The sequence below is a fragment of the Onychomys torridus genome, chromosome X (assembly GCF_903995425.1).
Source record: "Onychomys torridus chromosome X, mOncTor1.1, whole genome shotgun sequence".
NCBI classification, from domain to species: Eukaryota; Metazoa; Chordata; class Mammalia; order Rodentia; family Cricetidae; genus Onychomys; species Onychomys torridus.
This window is the reverse complement of record NC_050466.1, coordinates 83873596-83889847: the sequence shown is the minus strand read 5'-3', so window position 1 is coordinate 83889847 and position 16252 is coordinate 83873596. Positions and strand designations below refer to the sequence as shown.

At 41.5% G+C, this 16252-nt stretch overlaps 1 protein-coding gene and 1 non-coding gene across 5 annotated transcripts in view; both read right to left on the bottom strand.

The window, feature by feature from the left end:
- The window catches only part of Apoo (apolipoprotein O), a 51565-nt gene extending 35843 nt beyond the window's left edge, over nt 1-15722 (bottom strand). For 2 of the 4 annotated variants that reach the window (XM_036175284.1, XM_036175286.1), the window contains exons 1-2: nt 15667-15722; nt 963-1070 (exon numbers count right to left, since the gene is read on the bottom strand). In XM_036175284.1, coding sequence (XP_036031177.1) covers nt 963-1070; nt 15667-15675 — 117 coding nt within the window. In that variant the 5' untranslated portion in view covers nt 15676-15722. The other 2 variants (XM_036175288.1, XM_036175287.1) reach the window with 2 other exon arrangements.
- On the bottom strand, nt 7217-7323 carry LOC118574954. Its single transcript, XR_004943817.1, has one exon. It is a non-coding gene; the product is annotated as a U6 spliceosomal RNA (small nuclear RNA).
- Nucleotides 15723-16252: the final 530 nt, after the last annotated feature.

Below are 16252 nucleotides of genomic sequence, written 5' to 3'. Positions count from 1 at the left end.
CTCCAGTGGAGTCTCACTGGGGATATTAAACACACTTAAGAACAGGTCCCACCAGGCAGCAGTGGTGCATACCTTTAATCGCAGCACTCGAGAGGCAGAGGCAGGCGGATCTCTGTGAGTTCGAGGCCAGCCTGGTCTACAGAGCAAGATCCAGGACAGGCACCAAAACTACACAGAGAAATGCTGTCTCAAAAAACAAAAGAACAGGTCCCATGCCTAGCAATAAATGGCCAACACAAAATTAATTCAATGGTAATTTTGTAGACTTTTGTCCCATATTGCTTCATTTGGGCATTTTATTTTCTTACTGACCTTTTTCTGTATATTTTGTTTTTATGGAGAAAGAAATGTTTCTTGCAGTTTTTCTTTAATTGTGATTTGTTTGGTTTTCTGTCTACTCATTTTCTAAAGAAAGAGAGAAGTGCAGAGCTGGGTGGGTGGACAGGTGGAAAGGATTTAGGAGGAGTTGGGGGGAACAGTGATCAAAATACACTGTATGAAACAAATTTCTCAAATTAAAAAAAAACAGGTATGTACTAAGAAAAAGGAAAAGTGAGCTGTGTTTAAAATCCACTGGGCTCAGTGGTAAAGCACTTGCCTAGCAAGCGCAAGGCCCTGGGTTCGGTCCTCAGCTCCAAACCAAAAAAAAAAAAAAAAAAATCCACTGGGATATAGTAAGCTCTCCACTAAAAACTAAATCTATGAGCTAGTCCTTAATTATGCTCCTAGCTACATTCCACTACCATCTGTAGAAAGAACAGAGTTCAGCAATTTCCAACAGCTAAAACAAATAAACTATGAGGAAATGTATATGTCTTCCTTTCAAATATTTTCAAAGTGTGCTAAGGGTATACGTTAGTATCCAGTACCTCAAGTAAAACTAAATCTTAATACATAATTTATAAAAATTCTCCTAACTAAATCAGATGTTCACTCTGTACCACACAGTGTCAGCACATTACCTCATCAACCTTCATGTAACTTTTGTGAGGTGAGTCCTTTTTGGGTGCTGCATAAACCCTGAAGGTGAGCAGACTCAGGCTGGCTGGCCCCACACATCTCTGAATTACCTGAAATGCAAAGGCAATCTTAAATCTTTTCTCCATGCTACAAACCAAGTACAACAAGGGCAGCAGGCTGATACCCTCGGCCATTCCCACCCAGAAAAGCTTAGTGCCCTTTCTGAAAAGTAAATGCATTTCTGAAATTCTGAGGATGTCAAAATATAAGCATGAGTTCTAGAAGAGTTCAAATTTCTCAATGTTATCTTAATTTCTCAAAGATAAAAGTTCCAAAACCTTCAATTGAAAATTTTAAAAAGACACAGCTAGGAAAATTGATACCAATCTATATATGATAGACATTTACATCTCTGAAAGACATCCAACTCTAACTCACCATTTCTCCCTCATACCCACCTTTCTTTCTCTACATCGTGTCTCAGGAATGGTGACCATCTCATCAGAAACTCTGAGATCATTTGAAATTCACTCTCAGAATATAATAGATCAATATTAACTATAATCATTGTACCATGTAATAGATCTTTCCAACTGTATCTTCCTAAAATTTTGTATTCTTTGATAACTTTCCTCAATTCTAAACCCAGCCACTGGTTACTACCATTCTCCTATCTGCTTCTATCAGTTCAGTATTTGCAGATTACATTGAAATAAGAGTACAATATGAAATAATGAACAAGTTAATTACCTCCATTTAGACAGACTATACTATATACATACTTCAAAACATTGTACATATATATACATACGTGTGTGTGTGTGTGTGTGTGTGTGTGTGTGTGTGTGTGTGTGTGCCCATTTAAGATTAAAAATAAGCAGCTGGTGGTGGTGCATACCTTTAGTCCCAGCACTCAGGAGGCAGAGGCAGGCAGATCTCTGTGAGTTTGAGGCCAGCCTGGCCTACAGTGTGAGCTCCAGGACAGCCAGGGCTATACAGTGAAAGCCTGTCTCAAAAAAAAAAAATCACAATTAAATCCCAAAGTCATCTTCACCACCATCAATCCTTTTGGTCACTAAGTTCTGGTAAGTGTACCTGTTAAATGATCTCACTTCTTCTTGCTCTTCTTTATCCCTCCTGTACACTCCTTCCTCAAGCTCTCATTTCTTTCCTGGATTGTTTTTAGCAGCAACCTAAATGGTTGCCTAGCCATCTATGGATTCAAATCAGCACAGGAAAAAGCATACCCATCGATGTAAACTCCATCCTTGATTCGATTCTTTTTAGCCTTACTTGGGGTTTTGTATTTATTGCCCAGGACTTTCATGCTATCACCAGCCACAACCACTTTCCCTAGTGTTACTCTGACTCTGGTCACAAAACATACACTTTCTGTATTTCTCTCGGGCTGTTTGCCAGCTACCTGGGTTCGCTGACTGCTGGGATTGCTTTGTCTTTTTCCAGAGAACTACCTTTTTAAAAGTAGGGAGGCGCCATGCTTTGACTTTATGTTTTTATCTGTCCGTGTAGTTATGCCTATCAAGTTCACCCTAGCAGGTTGGAACCCTCTGCGAAGGAGGTGTGTCTTATTCCTATTTCTACTGCCACAGCTGGGCCTAGCACACAAGAGGTGTTCGCCAACTGCTCACTCATTGCCTGTTATGAGACACAGGGAATAGAAGAGAGAGCAGTGAAGGATACTGTTTCATCTAGGCAGCCATGTTTTAGCATCTTGGAAATCATAGTACTAAGATTTGCAGTAACTATAATATAAAAGACTAAGCCACCCGGTAATACAAATCCTTACAAGAACTCAGCTGCTTGGAACTCTCAAAGTAAGAACTCTAATCTAATACATTAGCTTGTCAGAGGTTTTGAAGATAGCTAAATGAGGCCCAAACTGAGGCAGAAAACTAAAAAAAAAAAAATTGGCTCAAACATAAGCTGAATTGCCATCTCAGCTCTGCAAGCCCCAGGACGACTGTCAGAGTTCCCTGGCCCGTGTGGCTAAATCTTTCTCTCTGGTGTGATTCTATCCTCCAGCACAACTTCTCTAATATGATGCATTCTCTAGTGCAGACCCTCTTTCAACTTTCATTTCACAGAGCCCACTAGGGACTTACTAGTCAGAAGAAACTAAGCAACTGCACTAGTATTTGCTTAGATGGGGCCCAACTAAAGGCTGGAAAGGTGTAGGATGCTATTATTCACAAAGAAAACAAAAAACAAAAAGTCAAAGGCCATCCTCCTCCCTTTGCCAATCAAGTAGCTGGGATTACAGGCATGAAGTAGCTGGGATTACAGGCATGAAATAGCTGGGATTACAGGCATGAAGTAGCTGGGATTACAGGCATGAAATAGCTGGGATTACAGGCATGAAGTAGCTGGGATTACAGGTATGAAGTAGCTGGGATTACAGGCACGTGCCACCACAGCTGGTGGCTGGCATTATCTTAAATACATTGTCGTTTCTTTGTCTCTCCCCTCTGAAGCTTAACAAGGACATATGATTACAAAACAAATCCAACCTGGTAAGTGGGATTACACATGGTAACAATTAGAAGAAGCCAACTGGAACCTGACTTCAAAATCGATGTTCCTTGCATACCTGCTGGATGTCAGGCACAATAAAGCAGATATGGTCCCTGGCTGAAAAAGCTTCTGAAAAACTTAGGTTACTCAAAAAACTCAGGCAGCCAAGTATGCAGACTTCTTGAGTACAAGGTCAACCCTGGGCTACAGAGTGAGATCAAGACCAGCCTAGGCCTCATAGCCAGGTCCTGTCTCAAACAAAAACCAAATAAGACTCAGGCATAGACTAATTCTTTAGCTCTAGCCATAAGAGTAGATACCTGGCAGTTAGCCAAGACTATAAATCTGGCAAGGCCATAAACATTCAGATCATAATGAGTACACAGAAAGCCAAACTGTTTTTGCTGCTTTGCAAGTTAAAGAGTACTGCCCAGAATTCTGCAGCTTGGGGACCACATTACTATCCCAGTAAAATTGCTTTAAAAACAAATGGAAAACTCAAGTTAATTAAGATGCTTCCAAATCCCCAAAGCCCTGACAACTTGCCTTCTAATTCTATGGAGTATCCAGTGGATAGTCTCTTCATTTTTAAGGAGGAGGCCCATGCTGGCTGGTTTTATGTCAATTTGACACAAGCTACAGTCATTTGAGAGATGGGAACCTCAACTGAGAAAATGTCTCCATAAGATCAGGCTGCAGTTTAGCGTGTGGGGCATTTTCTTAATTAGTGATTATTGTGGGAGGGCCCAGCCCATTGTGGGTAGTGCCATCCCTGGGCTCTCTAAGAAAGCAGGCTGAGTACACTATGGAGAACAAACCAGTAAGCAGCACCCCTCCATGGCTACTGCATCAGCTCCTGCCTCCAGGTTCCTGCCCTGGCTTCCTTTAGTTATAAACTACAGTGTGAAAGCGTAAGCCCTTTCCTCTCCAACTTGCTTTTGGTCAGGGTGTTTCAGCACAGCAATGATAGCCCTAAGACAAGGTCCTTTATTTATTTTCCCAGAAGCACATACCTTTCATCTTACTAGGCTTTCCACTGAAATTATGTAGCTCTTTCCTTTCCAATTAAAGGCCTTTTGTGTGACTATGGACACGTAGGGTTTCAGAATCATCAGAAGACTGTTTGAAAAGCAGATTCCAGCTCTTTCCTCTAAAGAGTCTGACTCAGTAGATCTAAAGGAACCCAATAACGTATTCCCACCACAAGGCAAGTTTCAAAAATCACCATTCTACAAGATGCTTAGGGAACAGATACTCACCATAAGCTGGTCTGAATAATCAAGTGCACTTATTTTTAAGAACATTTTAAAGACAATAAACTGAAATGAAAATTGTCTAAAACATGAAAAAGAATAGCATGATTAATTTATACTCCAGAATACCCTCCCATCTTAATCAAGGTACAACTAATAGTCTCCTCTTCCTTCTCCTCCTTTCCTTGAGGATGGGTACTTGGGATTAAACCTAGGGGCTTGTGCATGCTAGGCAAGTGCTCTATACCACTTGAGCTATATCCCAGCACTGACACTCCACTTTTTTTTGTTTTGTTTTTTTCAAGACAGGGTTTCTCTGTGTAGCTTTGCGCCTTTCCTGGAACTCGCTCTGAAGACCAGGTTGGCCTCGAACTCACAAAGACCTGCCTCTGCCTCCTGAGTGCTGGGATTAAAGGCATGCGCCACCACCGCCCAGCGACACTCCACTCTCCATACTCAACTACTACCTTAACCTTCTAGCAGCCTTCTATCTCCCTCCACGAACAAATGTGGCTTTTGACTGTTAAAGGTTTACTTCTTGGTTGTGTGGGCAGGGGTTACAGGTGCTTGTGAGTCACGTGATGTGGGCTCTGGGGACCCACTCTCATCGTCTGAAAGAACAGCAGGCGCTTTCATTGCTGCACTTCTCTCCAGCACTTCTCCTATTCTTCGTTCTTCTTTTCTCCTTTTTAACAATTTCGGGGCTTTTGTTTTATGGTGATGGTGGTACCGAGACTAGAACTCAGGCCCTCAGGCATGCTAGGCAAACTCTCTACCAGTAAGTTACTTACTAGACTACAATTTTACTTTTTGAGACAAAGTCTTAGTAGCCCAGCCTAGCTTTGAACTCGATATTTAGCTAGAGATGACCCTTAACTTCTGATCCTCGTCTCTACCTATTGGAATTAGATGTGTGATCCACCACGCCCCATTTATAAGAATCTAGGGCTCTGCACATAAGAGGCAAAGCACTCAACCAACTGGATTCTCTTCCTAGTCCCTAAATGTATTTTAAAATAGACAGTAATCACAAAAGTATGCATATCTTTTATTTAGCAAAGCCACCCAACAGACTGATGTTTAGAGTCAGTGTTACTGGGAATGGCCTCTGGAGAGAGCAGTAACAAAAGAAACCAATGGTTTAAAACATGGGGATGATTTTTGAACATACCGCAATCTTTGCAGCTATATCCACAGAGGCTATATGGGATCCCATTTAACAGCTGCTACTTTTGTAATATTAAAAATCATTTCAATCAAGTTCCTTTTAATATCAAAGTCAGAATTTCAACTGTAACCTAATCAAAGTAATTTGGTTGCAAAAACTGTATGAACAAATCAATAATGCTTTGTGTATATTTTCAAGTGTCTTCCTACCTGGCCCAAATTGGCCTTGAACTCTCCATTCTCCTGCCTCTAGATACTGAGTGCTAAGAATATGAGCATGTACCATCATACCTGGCTTTAATTATTTCATTCTAGCTATTATTTCACTTGGCTGACTGTCGTATAACCTGTACACTAAAATGTGAAGCTTTTCCAACATTATATAAAATCATTTTAAATCCCTGTGGGAAATAAATGTTACTTGAAAATTTTTAAAGTAAATGTCATTTAAAATTAGATATTCTTGGGCTGGAGAGATGGCTCAGAGGTTAAGAGCACTGACTGCTCTTCCCGAGGTCCCGAGTTCAATTCCCAGCAACCACATGGTGGCTCACAGCCATCTATAATGAGATCTGGTGCCCTCTTCTGGTGTGCAGACATACATACAAACAGAACACTGTATACATACTAAATAAATAAATCTTAAAAAAAAATAAAGTGAGTCTTCCGACCGATTTCTTAAAAAAAAAAAATAAAATAAAATTAGATATTCTTATACTTACAAAAAGAGGTATAACCACATTTTTCCCCAAAGTGTTATACTGATTATTCGATTATTCATCTTTTCTCTGATAGCTTCCATTCTCAAAGCATTTATTCATTTGAAAGAGAACGCTTCTATGACTGAGGGGATAATGGAGTTCAGTGGTAGGGTACCACTGTGTCTAGCATGCCTCAAGACCCTGGGCTTCATCTTCTGTACCATGCACACTAAAAACCTTTACTTTTGACTCTCCACTTGTTTAAGAAGTAAAACTCTGAAATGGGGGAGCTGAAGAGACGGCTCAGTGACTAAGAGCACTGGCTGTTCTTCCAGAGGACCCAGGTTCCATTCCCAGTACCCACACGGCAGCTCACAACTGTCTGTAACTAGTTTCAAGGATCCAATGGCCTCTTCTGGTCTCTGTGGGAACCAGGCACACACATAGTACACAGACATGCAAGCAGGCAAAACACTCATACAATTTTAAAATATGGATTTTTTTTAAGGCTATGAAAACTGACCAAGAATTTCAAGGTTATTCTTGTTCTAAATAATGAACATAAAACCAAAAGTTTAGATACGTGAAATTTTTTTTTTTAAAAAAAATATGGACCGCTTCACGAATTTGCGTGTCATCCTTGTGCAGGGGCCATGCTCATCTTCTCTGTATCGTTCCAATTTTAGTGTCTGTGCTGCCGAAGCGAGCACTGGATACGTGAAATTTTTAAGCTAAAACAAACTGATGAAAACAAACAATTTGATCCAGATAACACTACATAGGCGTCCATAGGAACATTACTAATAATTTCTTGTAAACTGAATTAAAAGTAAAGAGAAACATTTCAAACTAACTCACAACTCTAGAAGCATCAAAATGACTACCTTTCCCTAAAACAGACACTCAATGGGTATCTCCATGTTACACAGCCTCCCCCCACCGCCAGCTTTGTACGCAAACAGTCAAATGTTCCACCACTGAGCTACACCTCTAAGCCTTATCTAGCATTTCTATGATGGGCACACATCCAACACAACAGAGGCTCGCTCTGGGTAGGGGGTGAAAGGGAGGTAGACAATGGAAGTGTGACCACTATCTGTACCATTTGGACTTTTTAAATGAAACAATATTTCAGTATTGGTTATAAACTTATTTTAAAAATAGGTATTTTCTAAGAAGTAACCTTGATAAATCATATGTAGTCAGAATTTATTGCCACCATTTACATAGCATATTACAAAATGAAATTCACTTTTTATATGCAATCACAGCTTCCATTTCTAAATGCCTCTAGATCAAAATTTAAGACTGTAAGAAATTCATTTTCTGTATATTGAAAATAAGAACAAGAAAGCGGAGCTGGAGAGATGATGTCTCAGTGTTAAGAGAACTAGCTGCTCTTCTACAGGACCCAGGTTCGATTTCCAGAACCCATATGGCAGCTCACAACTGTCTGTAACTCCAGCTCCAGGGTACTGGATGCCCTCTTCAGGTTTCCACAAGCACCAGGCACACTTGGTGTACACACACACACATCAAAGCAAACAGTCTAACACATAAAATAACAAACAAATCCTTTTTAAAAAAAAAAACAAAACAAAAAACAAAAGCCTACTGTAAAATGACAGTTGTTTTTAAAAGTAGGGAAGGTAGACTGTAGTATAGTTCCATTGATATTTTTAAAAGGTACTAAGGGTATATATATACTTATGCTCAGAAAAGTGTCTTCAAAGATGCTACCTGAGGTTGCCTAGGAGTGGGGCTATTGAAGGTGATTCTTAAGTAGTATCTGTATGTCTTGAAGTTTTTGAGGTGAATGTTGATTTGTTTACAACACACAAAGGAATAAAATTAGCTGGCTCCTGAAGATTTTCGAAAAACTATACCACAAAGTATGAAGATCCCTCCAAATGAAGGAAAATAATTGTTTATAAATACGTTAATCAGCACACACGGTGCACCTATCTACATGCAGGCAAAATACTCAAACGCATAAAATAATATAAATAAATCTAAAAAATGTATATGTTCAAGGACAGTTACGGCTATTCGGCAAGTCTGAAGCCAGCCTACTGAGACCCTGCCTAAACAAAAAAAAGGGGGGGACAACAAGAAAAACTATTTCCTGCTATTGCAAACAGAACTACTTATGAGAAGCTTTCACTTCTGTAGTTTTGTGCCAAAGTAGCTGATATTTCCTAGTTCTTCTGTATCTACTATAAAGACTATAATCTTAAAAGATAAGCAAAGAAAAAATGAGGCTTGAAAAAAGGATTAACATCTTTTCCACACAGAAAACCATTTTATTTTTTCTGGGGTCAAGGGGCAAATATCACTACAAAATTACACCAATAAAGCAAAGAAAATATATTTCATCTGCAATTGTTTCATTTTTTAATCCTGTAAAAATAGCTATCTGATTTTGTCAAATATACAAAGAAAAGTAACAAACTTGTGTAATAAACAGGGAAGAAATCTCCTGGTCAAAGAGTGTTGATTATTGTTCACTGAGGCAGGTTGTGAGTCACAGACTTGGAACACACATGACCCGTAATTTACTGGGCTCCAAATGAATTCTGAACTTCTTCATCCAGATAGAAATGGATTGTTGAACGCCCAAAACTCCAAAAAGCCTCTCTCCCTTCCTCCTCTGCCCTCTCTGAATGCCATCCTAAGATCTGCTCAACCTTTTCTAAGCTAAGAACATATAGGAAGGAAAAATTGCAGAGGAATATTCATTTACTTGGAGTAATGCACCTATAGAACTACAAATATACATTATTTAATAGGAAGCACTAGGTTTCATCTCCCAAATGCAGCAGCATCTACACAGAACGGAACTCTGAACTCTAATAAGAACCGCCTTTCAGCCTCATTTCAGCTACTCATGCCGTTCTGTGCTCTAGAGAAAACTGAAAATTTAAGCAAAAATTATGTCTAAGATTCAATTTGTTGATAACAATCTGGATTTATGGTTTAAAAAAACCCTTTGCTTAAAGACAAGATAAATAATATTCAGGCTACATTCAGCAACCTGAACAGCTCCTGAACAGATCCTAAAAACAAGCTCAGAGGCAATATTTTCCAGGTGCCATAAGTCACAATGCACAGTGTAGGAGAGCTGCTAGAGTCCTTGTATCCCTCTTTGCTTCCTTACCAGTCTATGTCATAATACGAGAATCTGAAAAGTGATTCATTGAGCAGCACAGAATACAGGTTGCTATTTCACAAAGACTGACATTCGTGGAACGGGGAGAAAGATCCTTTGCTAGGTCCTTTAAAAGATTGCTCACTCAATATGAATAGACATATCTCAAATACAATCCACTGAGTAGTCCTCCAAATAAGACACCTAGCATGACGGTCTGAATCTCTCTAGCACCCACAGAGGGCTCCTCATCTTCACAAAACCAAACCCCCACCCCCCAAAAAAATCCTTAGGTGGGAACTAGTATGAGCTCTGAATAAAACATAGTGCATTACTCCTGAGTGTTTTGGCTAAGGTCAATTATAAATTATACTACACTGCTTCAAGGATTCTCAAAAGAAGTCTTAAGACAAGTAACCACTTCAAATCAGTTTTAAAGAAAATTCACTCATCATATAAGTATACTAATGCACTTTAATATTCAGTTAGAGCATATTAAAAATTAAACCCTTGTTCTAAAATCTTCCTTCTCCAAGTCTTAGTGTACAGGGAACACAAAAGCCACATTAAGAAACTAGTACTGGCCAGGCAGTGGTGGCACACGCCTTTAATCCCAGCACTCGGAAGGCAGAGGCAGGTGGATCTCTGTGAGTTCGAGGTCAGCCTGGGCTACAGAGAGAGTTCCAGGACAGGAAGGAAGGAGGAAAGAAAGAAACTGGCACTGGGCCTGTGGCACACACCTTTAATCCCAGCACTCGGGACACAGAGGCCGGTGGCTCTTTTTGATTTTGAGGCCAGCCTGGGCTACAGTGAGTTCCAGGACAGCCAGGGCTACACAGAGAAACCCTGTCTCAAACAACCAAAAAAGAAGAGTGAAAGAAGGGAAAACTTGGCAAAAGTTCTAAAACATTTTCTTTAAGATTAGGTTAGTATCTCTTGTAATGTGGAGTTGTTCAAGGTCTTAACATTGCATGCAATTCTCCACTGAATTCTTTTGTTTTGGTTTGTTTTGGGGTTTTTTTTTGTTTTATTTTTGTTTTTTGGGTTTTTGTTTTGGTTTGGTTTTTTGAGACAGGGTCTTTCTATACAGTCCTGGCTGTCCTGGAACCTACCATGAAGACCAAGCCAGCATCGAACTCAGAGATCCACCTGCCGCTGCTGCCTCCTGAGTGCTGGGATAAAAGGCGTGCGCCACCACGTCAGCTCCTCCACGGTCTTTGTGTGAGGATTTTCTTCTCTGTTTAGAAAACCCATTCAGGGCTAGAAAGATGGCTCAGCAGTTAGGAACACTGGCTGCTCTTACAGAGGCTTAATTCCCAGCACCCACATAATGGATCACAACCATTTATTTTATTTTGTTTTTGTTTTTGTTTTTTCAAGGCGGGTTTGTGTAGCTTTGGAGCCTGTCCTGGAACTCTAGACCAGACTGGCCTGGAACTCACAAACATCCACCTGCTTCTGCCTCCCTAGTGCTGGGATTAAAGGCGTGCACTACCACCACCACCACCAAGCTCTTACAACCATTTATAATGGGATCTGATACTCTCTTCTGCCATGCAGGCACACATGCAAATAAGAGTATTCATATACATATATACATAAATAAATCATAAAAAGAAAGAAAGAAAACCTTTTCACCCTGGGCTGGTTAACATCAAAGGTCTGAGCAAACACGTTCTTTATAGTCTGATACCCACTGCTGGTGTTCTATGTGTTCTATGTTAGTTCTCAAAGTTTCACAAATGCTCCACAAACTGGCTGCCTAGACTTCACCTTTAGAGATTCTGATGTCCATGGTCTAGAGTCCACACTGATCATGGAAACTTCCTTAAGCTTCACAGATGACTCAAACATGCAGTCTAGGTCGAGACCCACCTCATTATAATGTACTCACTTTATCTGTACCAATAATCACATGTGAGACTGAAACCAAAGTTTCACAATTCCCTAGAAGATCACTGGATTCCACCTAACAAATCAATCTTGGGGACTAGAGAGGTGACCAAGCAGTAAACAGTGCTTCCAGCTCTTCAATAGGACTCACATGAAGCAGCTTACAACTACCTCTAACTCCAGCTCTGAGGATCCAGAGCTCTCTTCAGCCTTCAATGGCACCAGCATACACGTGGCATTCACTTCCACACACACAAGTGAAAAAAATAAAAACAATTGTTTCTTTAAAGTAAAAGTGAACTATGTGAAGGGCCCCAAAAATCTTATCTTAAATAACTGTGATGCCTGATTTAGGAACTCTCTTCTAGATAAGAACTGAGTCATCTCACTTGTATTCACAGAATATTAACTAATTATGCCCAGGCCATAGCCAGTGATAAATAAAATCGGTGAAATGAAGGAACTCTAGTATCACACATGAGGACTGGATTTATGTATTCAGTACTCAAACTTCCTGCTACAACACAAAGAAAAACTGCTTCCAACAACAGAATCCAAATACTGGCACACTTTTCAAATGTGATTTTTTTTTTAAATCCATACTGCTCCCTACTGCCCGCATCATGAATAGCCAAATAAAAACAATGGTCACAGGGCTGGAGAAACAGCTCAGTGGTTAAGAGTACATATTATTTTTACTATTCTTACAGAGGACCCCAGTTCAACTCCCAGCATCCACATCAGGCAGCTCACAAACTCCTGGAACTCCAGCTTCAGGGAGCAAACACTTCTCTGACCTCCTTGAGCTCGTACATAAACACATATACATACACATAAATAAATAATACAATTTAAAAGAAAAAACAATGGTCACAGCTTAAACATTGAAAACACCCATAACAAGCTACACACATTGTACTTCCTTACCAACACCTACACTAGCAAGCCTTGTACCTTCAAGTCCTAGTCTCCCCAAACTGGCAATTCCCAAAGCCAGACCAATCCTAACATTTATTCTGTCCCTCTAAGCAGAGACTTGTAGTAGCAAAACTATCAGGCAACCCCCTTTTTTTGGTCCCTAGTCAGTGCCTCTTCCAAATCCTACCCCATTCATGAAGTCATCAACCTCAAAACCACAGGGAACATGCACTAAGGATCTTATTAAATAAATTCTTAACTATTCAAAGTGTGATGACCAGCAGCATCAATGACACTGATGCTCCAAAAAAAAAGGGAGAATCTGAGGCCCCATCCCAATCTGGATTTTAACAAGTCACATACACATTAAAGTTTGATGGAGAGTGGCTCTCAACTGCTAATACCTGGTATCACAATAAAATTTTTCATTCACTGACACACATGATTTTATTTATATATGATATATACTTACTTTTACACATAATATAATACTGGAAGGCACTCTGTATACTACCAGAGAAGAAAAGTAAATACCAACCCAGCTACAAACCCTGTGATCCACAATGATGACCAGCCTGCAAGATACGCTGGTGCAATAGTGGTACAGAAGTTGTGGGAGTAGCCAACCCTATCTAATTGGAACTAAGGCCTGACACTGCCCAGGTGCCCAAGAACCTGACATTTGATAGGCTTATGGACATAGGGGAAAACCTACAAATACTACTGTTCTGCTAAAGGAATGTAGCAATAAAACGACTCCTAATGACATCCTGCTACACTCATAGATCAGTGCCTTGCTTGACCATCATCAGAGAAGCTCCCTCCTGTAGAAGATGGGAACAAATACAGAGACTCACAATTGGACAATATTCAGAGTGACAGACCTTGGAACACTCAGTCCTAAATGGGACGTCTCCATCAAATCCCCCCCCTCAGAGCTCAGGGACCCTGTAGAAGAGGAGGAGGAAAGAGGTAAGAGCCAAAGGGGATGGAGGACACCAAGGAAACAAGGCCTTCTAAACACAGCATAACAGACACACGTATGAACTCACAGAGACTGCTGCATCATACACAGGGCCTGTATGGGTCTGCACCAGATGGGGGCCCAGCGCTGAGAGGAGAAGTGGACCCAGGTTCCATTCCCAGCACCCACATGGCATCTGACAACCATCTGTAACTGCAGTTCCAGGGAATCATATGCTCTCTGCTGGCCTCTGTGAGCACCAGGCAAGTATGTGGTACACAGACATACATGCAGGCAAAACACTAATATACATAAAATTAAAAATTAAAACTAAAACAAATGTTCAACACAACTAAAGACACAAAGAACAACCCCTAGAATTTCCAAAACATACCCAAAGGGACTGGTACCAGTCAGCTGAGAACCACAGTGGTTCTACAATCACATCCTTTTCCTTCCCTCTTTCTCCCTCCTGTAAAAAAAACTTATGAGTCATCAATCTATGCTAATCTTTCGTTTCCATCAATAAACTTAATATGTATGAGGACCATGGAAGATTTTCAAAGAGCCCAAGTCAATGAACATGTTCACAGACTCATATGAATATACCTGACAGGGGTATTGTTGGTTGCAGATCCAGTTTCCGTTACACCTCTTCCTCCCTAAAGAACCCCACTGTGTTCATGAAACCATTCCTTTCTCATAGGTTTAAGCAAAATGATCCTGTTTAACTTAAACTAACCAGAGCCCAATATTCCCCTGGTAACTGCTATTGGGCTAGGGACAGACACCTGACCCATGTTGGTCCAATCAGACCTGAAGGAAAAACATAATCCAAGCATGGGAGTGTTATCCTCTCCTCTTCCCCTAATGAATGACAAAGTATTGTTACTGGTTGTCATCTTGTAAGCATAAGGAAAACTGACAATGCCATAGTAAACCCAGAAGAGTCAGGTCTTTGGTGACACTAAGCCAACAAATCAGTGAGTTCAGTGTCCATCCTTTCTCTGGGTTTAGTGAGATAATTTTCCTCAGTTCTCTGAGAAGTTTTGGTGTAACAATTAGATTTGTATTACCTTAATTTCACCAATAGAGAACCACAGTCAGGGAGGAGTTAAATGGCATGTCCATTATCATCTATCTAGAAACTGGCAATACCACAGCACTGGAAGGCAGAAACCATGGTCTGATTTTGCAGCCCTTATTAATGCGCCCCAAACACTGCAGGTGCAGGAAAGTTTTAAATGGGTAGCATAAATTTGAGATTTTATTAGCACTATTCTGTGAATGTTTCTTGGAGAGTTGATTTTAAAGATTTCTGGCTGCTTGTAGGTTTTGTTTTGTTTTGTTTGTTGTTGTTGTATTTTAGAAAGGGTCTCTTTATATAAGCCTGGTTGTCCTGGAAATCGCTATGTAAACCAGGCTGGCCTCGAACTCACCTGCCTCCACCTCCCGAGTGCTGGGATAAAAGGCATGCACAGACTGTGATTTTTTTAAATGATAAAATATAACTGATTTTTAAGAAAGAATAACTTTATGATAAAATACAGGTTTTTGAAAGTCTTCATTGTAAATGTCTTATGGAAGACAGGAGTTTAAAAAAAACAAAACAAAACTGTAAGAGAGGGGATAAGAGTCAACTTTTCCACACTAATGCTCACAAGAGAGTAAGCTCCAGCTTTCCCTACTCTTAGCCTTTCCCTCCCCAGCCTCCCCAACATCCTCCGAAGCTGACCCTCCCCCACCCGCCATGCCAGGTTCTGAAACCTGATCCTGCCAAGCAACCAAAGCCTCAAGCCCCGACCTGGCCTCATCCTACCCACGACCCCAAAAGGGCATGAGCCGAGGAAGTGGGTACTATAGCGGCGTCTTAAGTCTTCAAAATGTTCCATTCGCGAGAGACCTACTCAAGGGCCCATCCCACCCATCTAGGGTTCCATGCCTCAACCTCAAAAGGTGCTGGTACCAGACAGTGAATGAATCGCTGGGCCAGGACTTAGCCAGCCCGGAGGTGGGCAAAGCCTCGGGGGGAGCCGAGTCTGATCCCCAGAGGCCCCACGGGAGCGTAGGAAGGGCTCCCGTAGTCTGAGAGGGGGCGATGACAGCTGTGACCGGGCTCCACGTTCTCACCTTGAACATGTCGCTGGCAGCCGCGGCTCCGGCAGGGTCACCCCTCCTTTGGCCCCACCCACTAGAGAAAGCGACTACGGCGGCCGGGTTAGATCCTGATTCCTTGGACCGCGAACAGGCTGTGGTGCACGAGATGATGATGCCCCGCCCTCAACTCAACCCGCCAAAAGCTCAAGTCCAACTCCACTAGGTGGCGTGTTTGAGTTGCTTAGCAACCGAGAGGCGCCCGCGCGCGGGAGCCTGGAGAACCCAAGCCCCGCCTTCTTGTCGGTCCTGCTTCCCCGTCGGCTGTTGCTAGGCGGCAAAAGGCTGCAGCTCCGTGTGGGCGGCAAGCTGCGGAAAGAAGAAGGCGGCTCCTTGGCGCCCTGCCGCGCTGGGAACCAGCTTTTTGCCTCCACCATTGGACGCCCGGGTACGCGGGATGGGAATCCTGTGAGCTGAGGTAGCCAGGCGGTGGCGCCCGTCGGACCTGGGTAGGCTGTGCCAGCTTTTTAGGGAGAAGCTGCAGATCGACGTTGGGGCTCCGTTTACCTCACAAAAGGTTTTTCCTTAAAGAATTTACCGTATGCTAAATGTTCGTTAAATT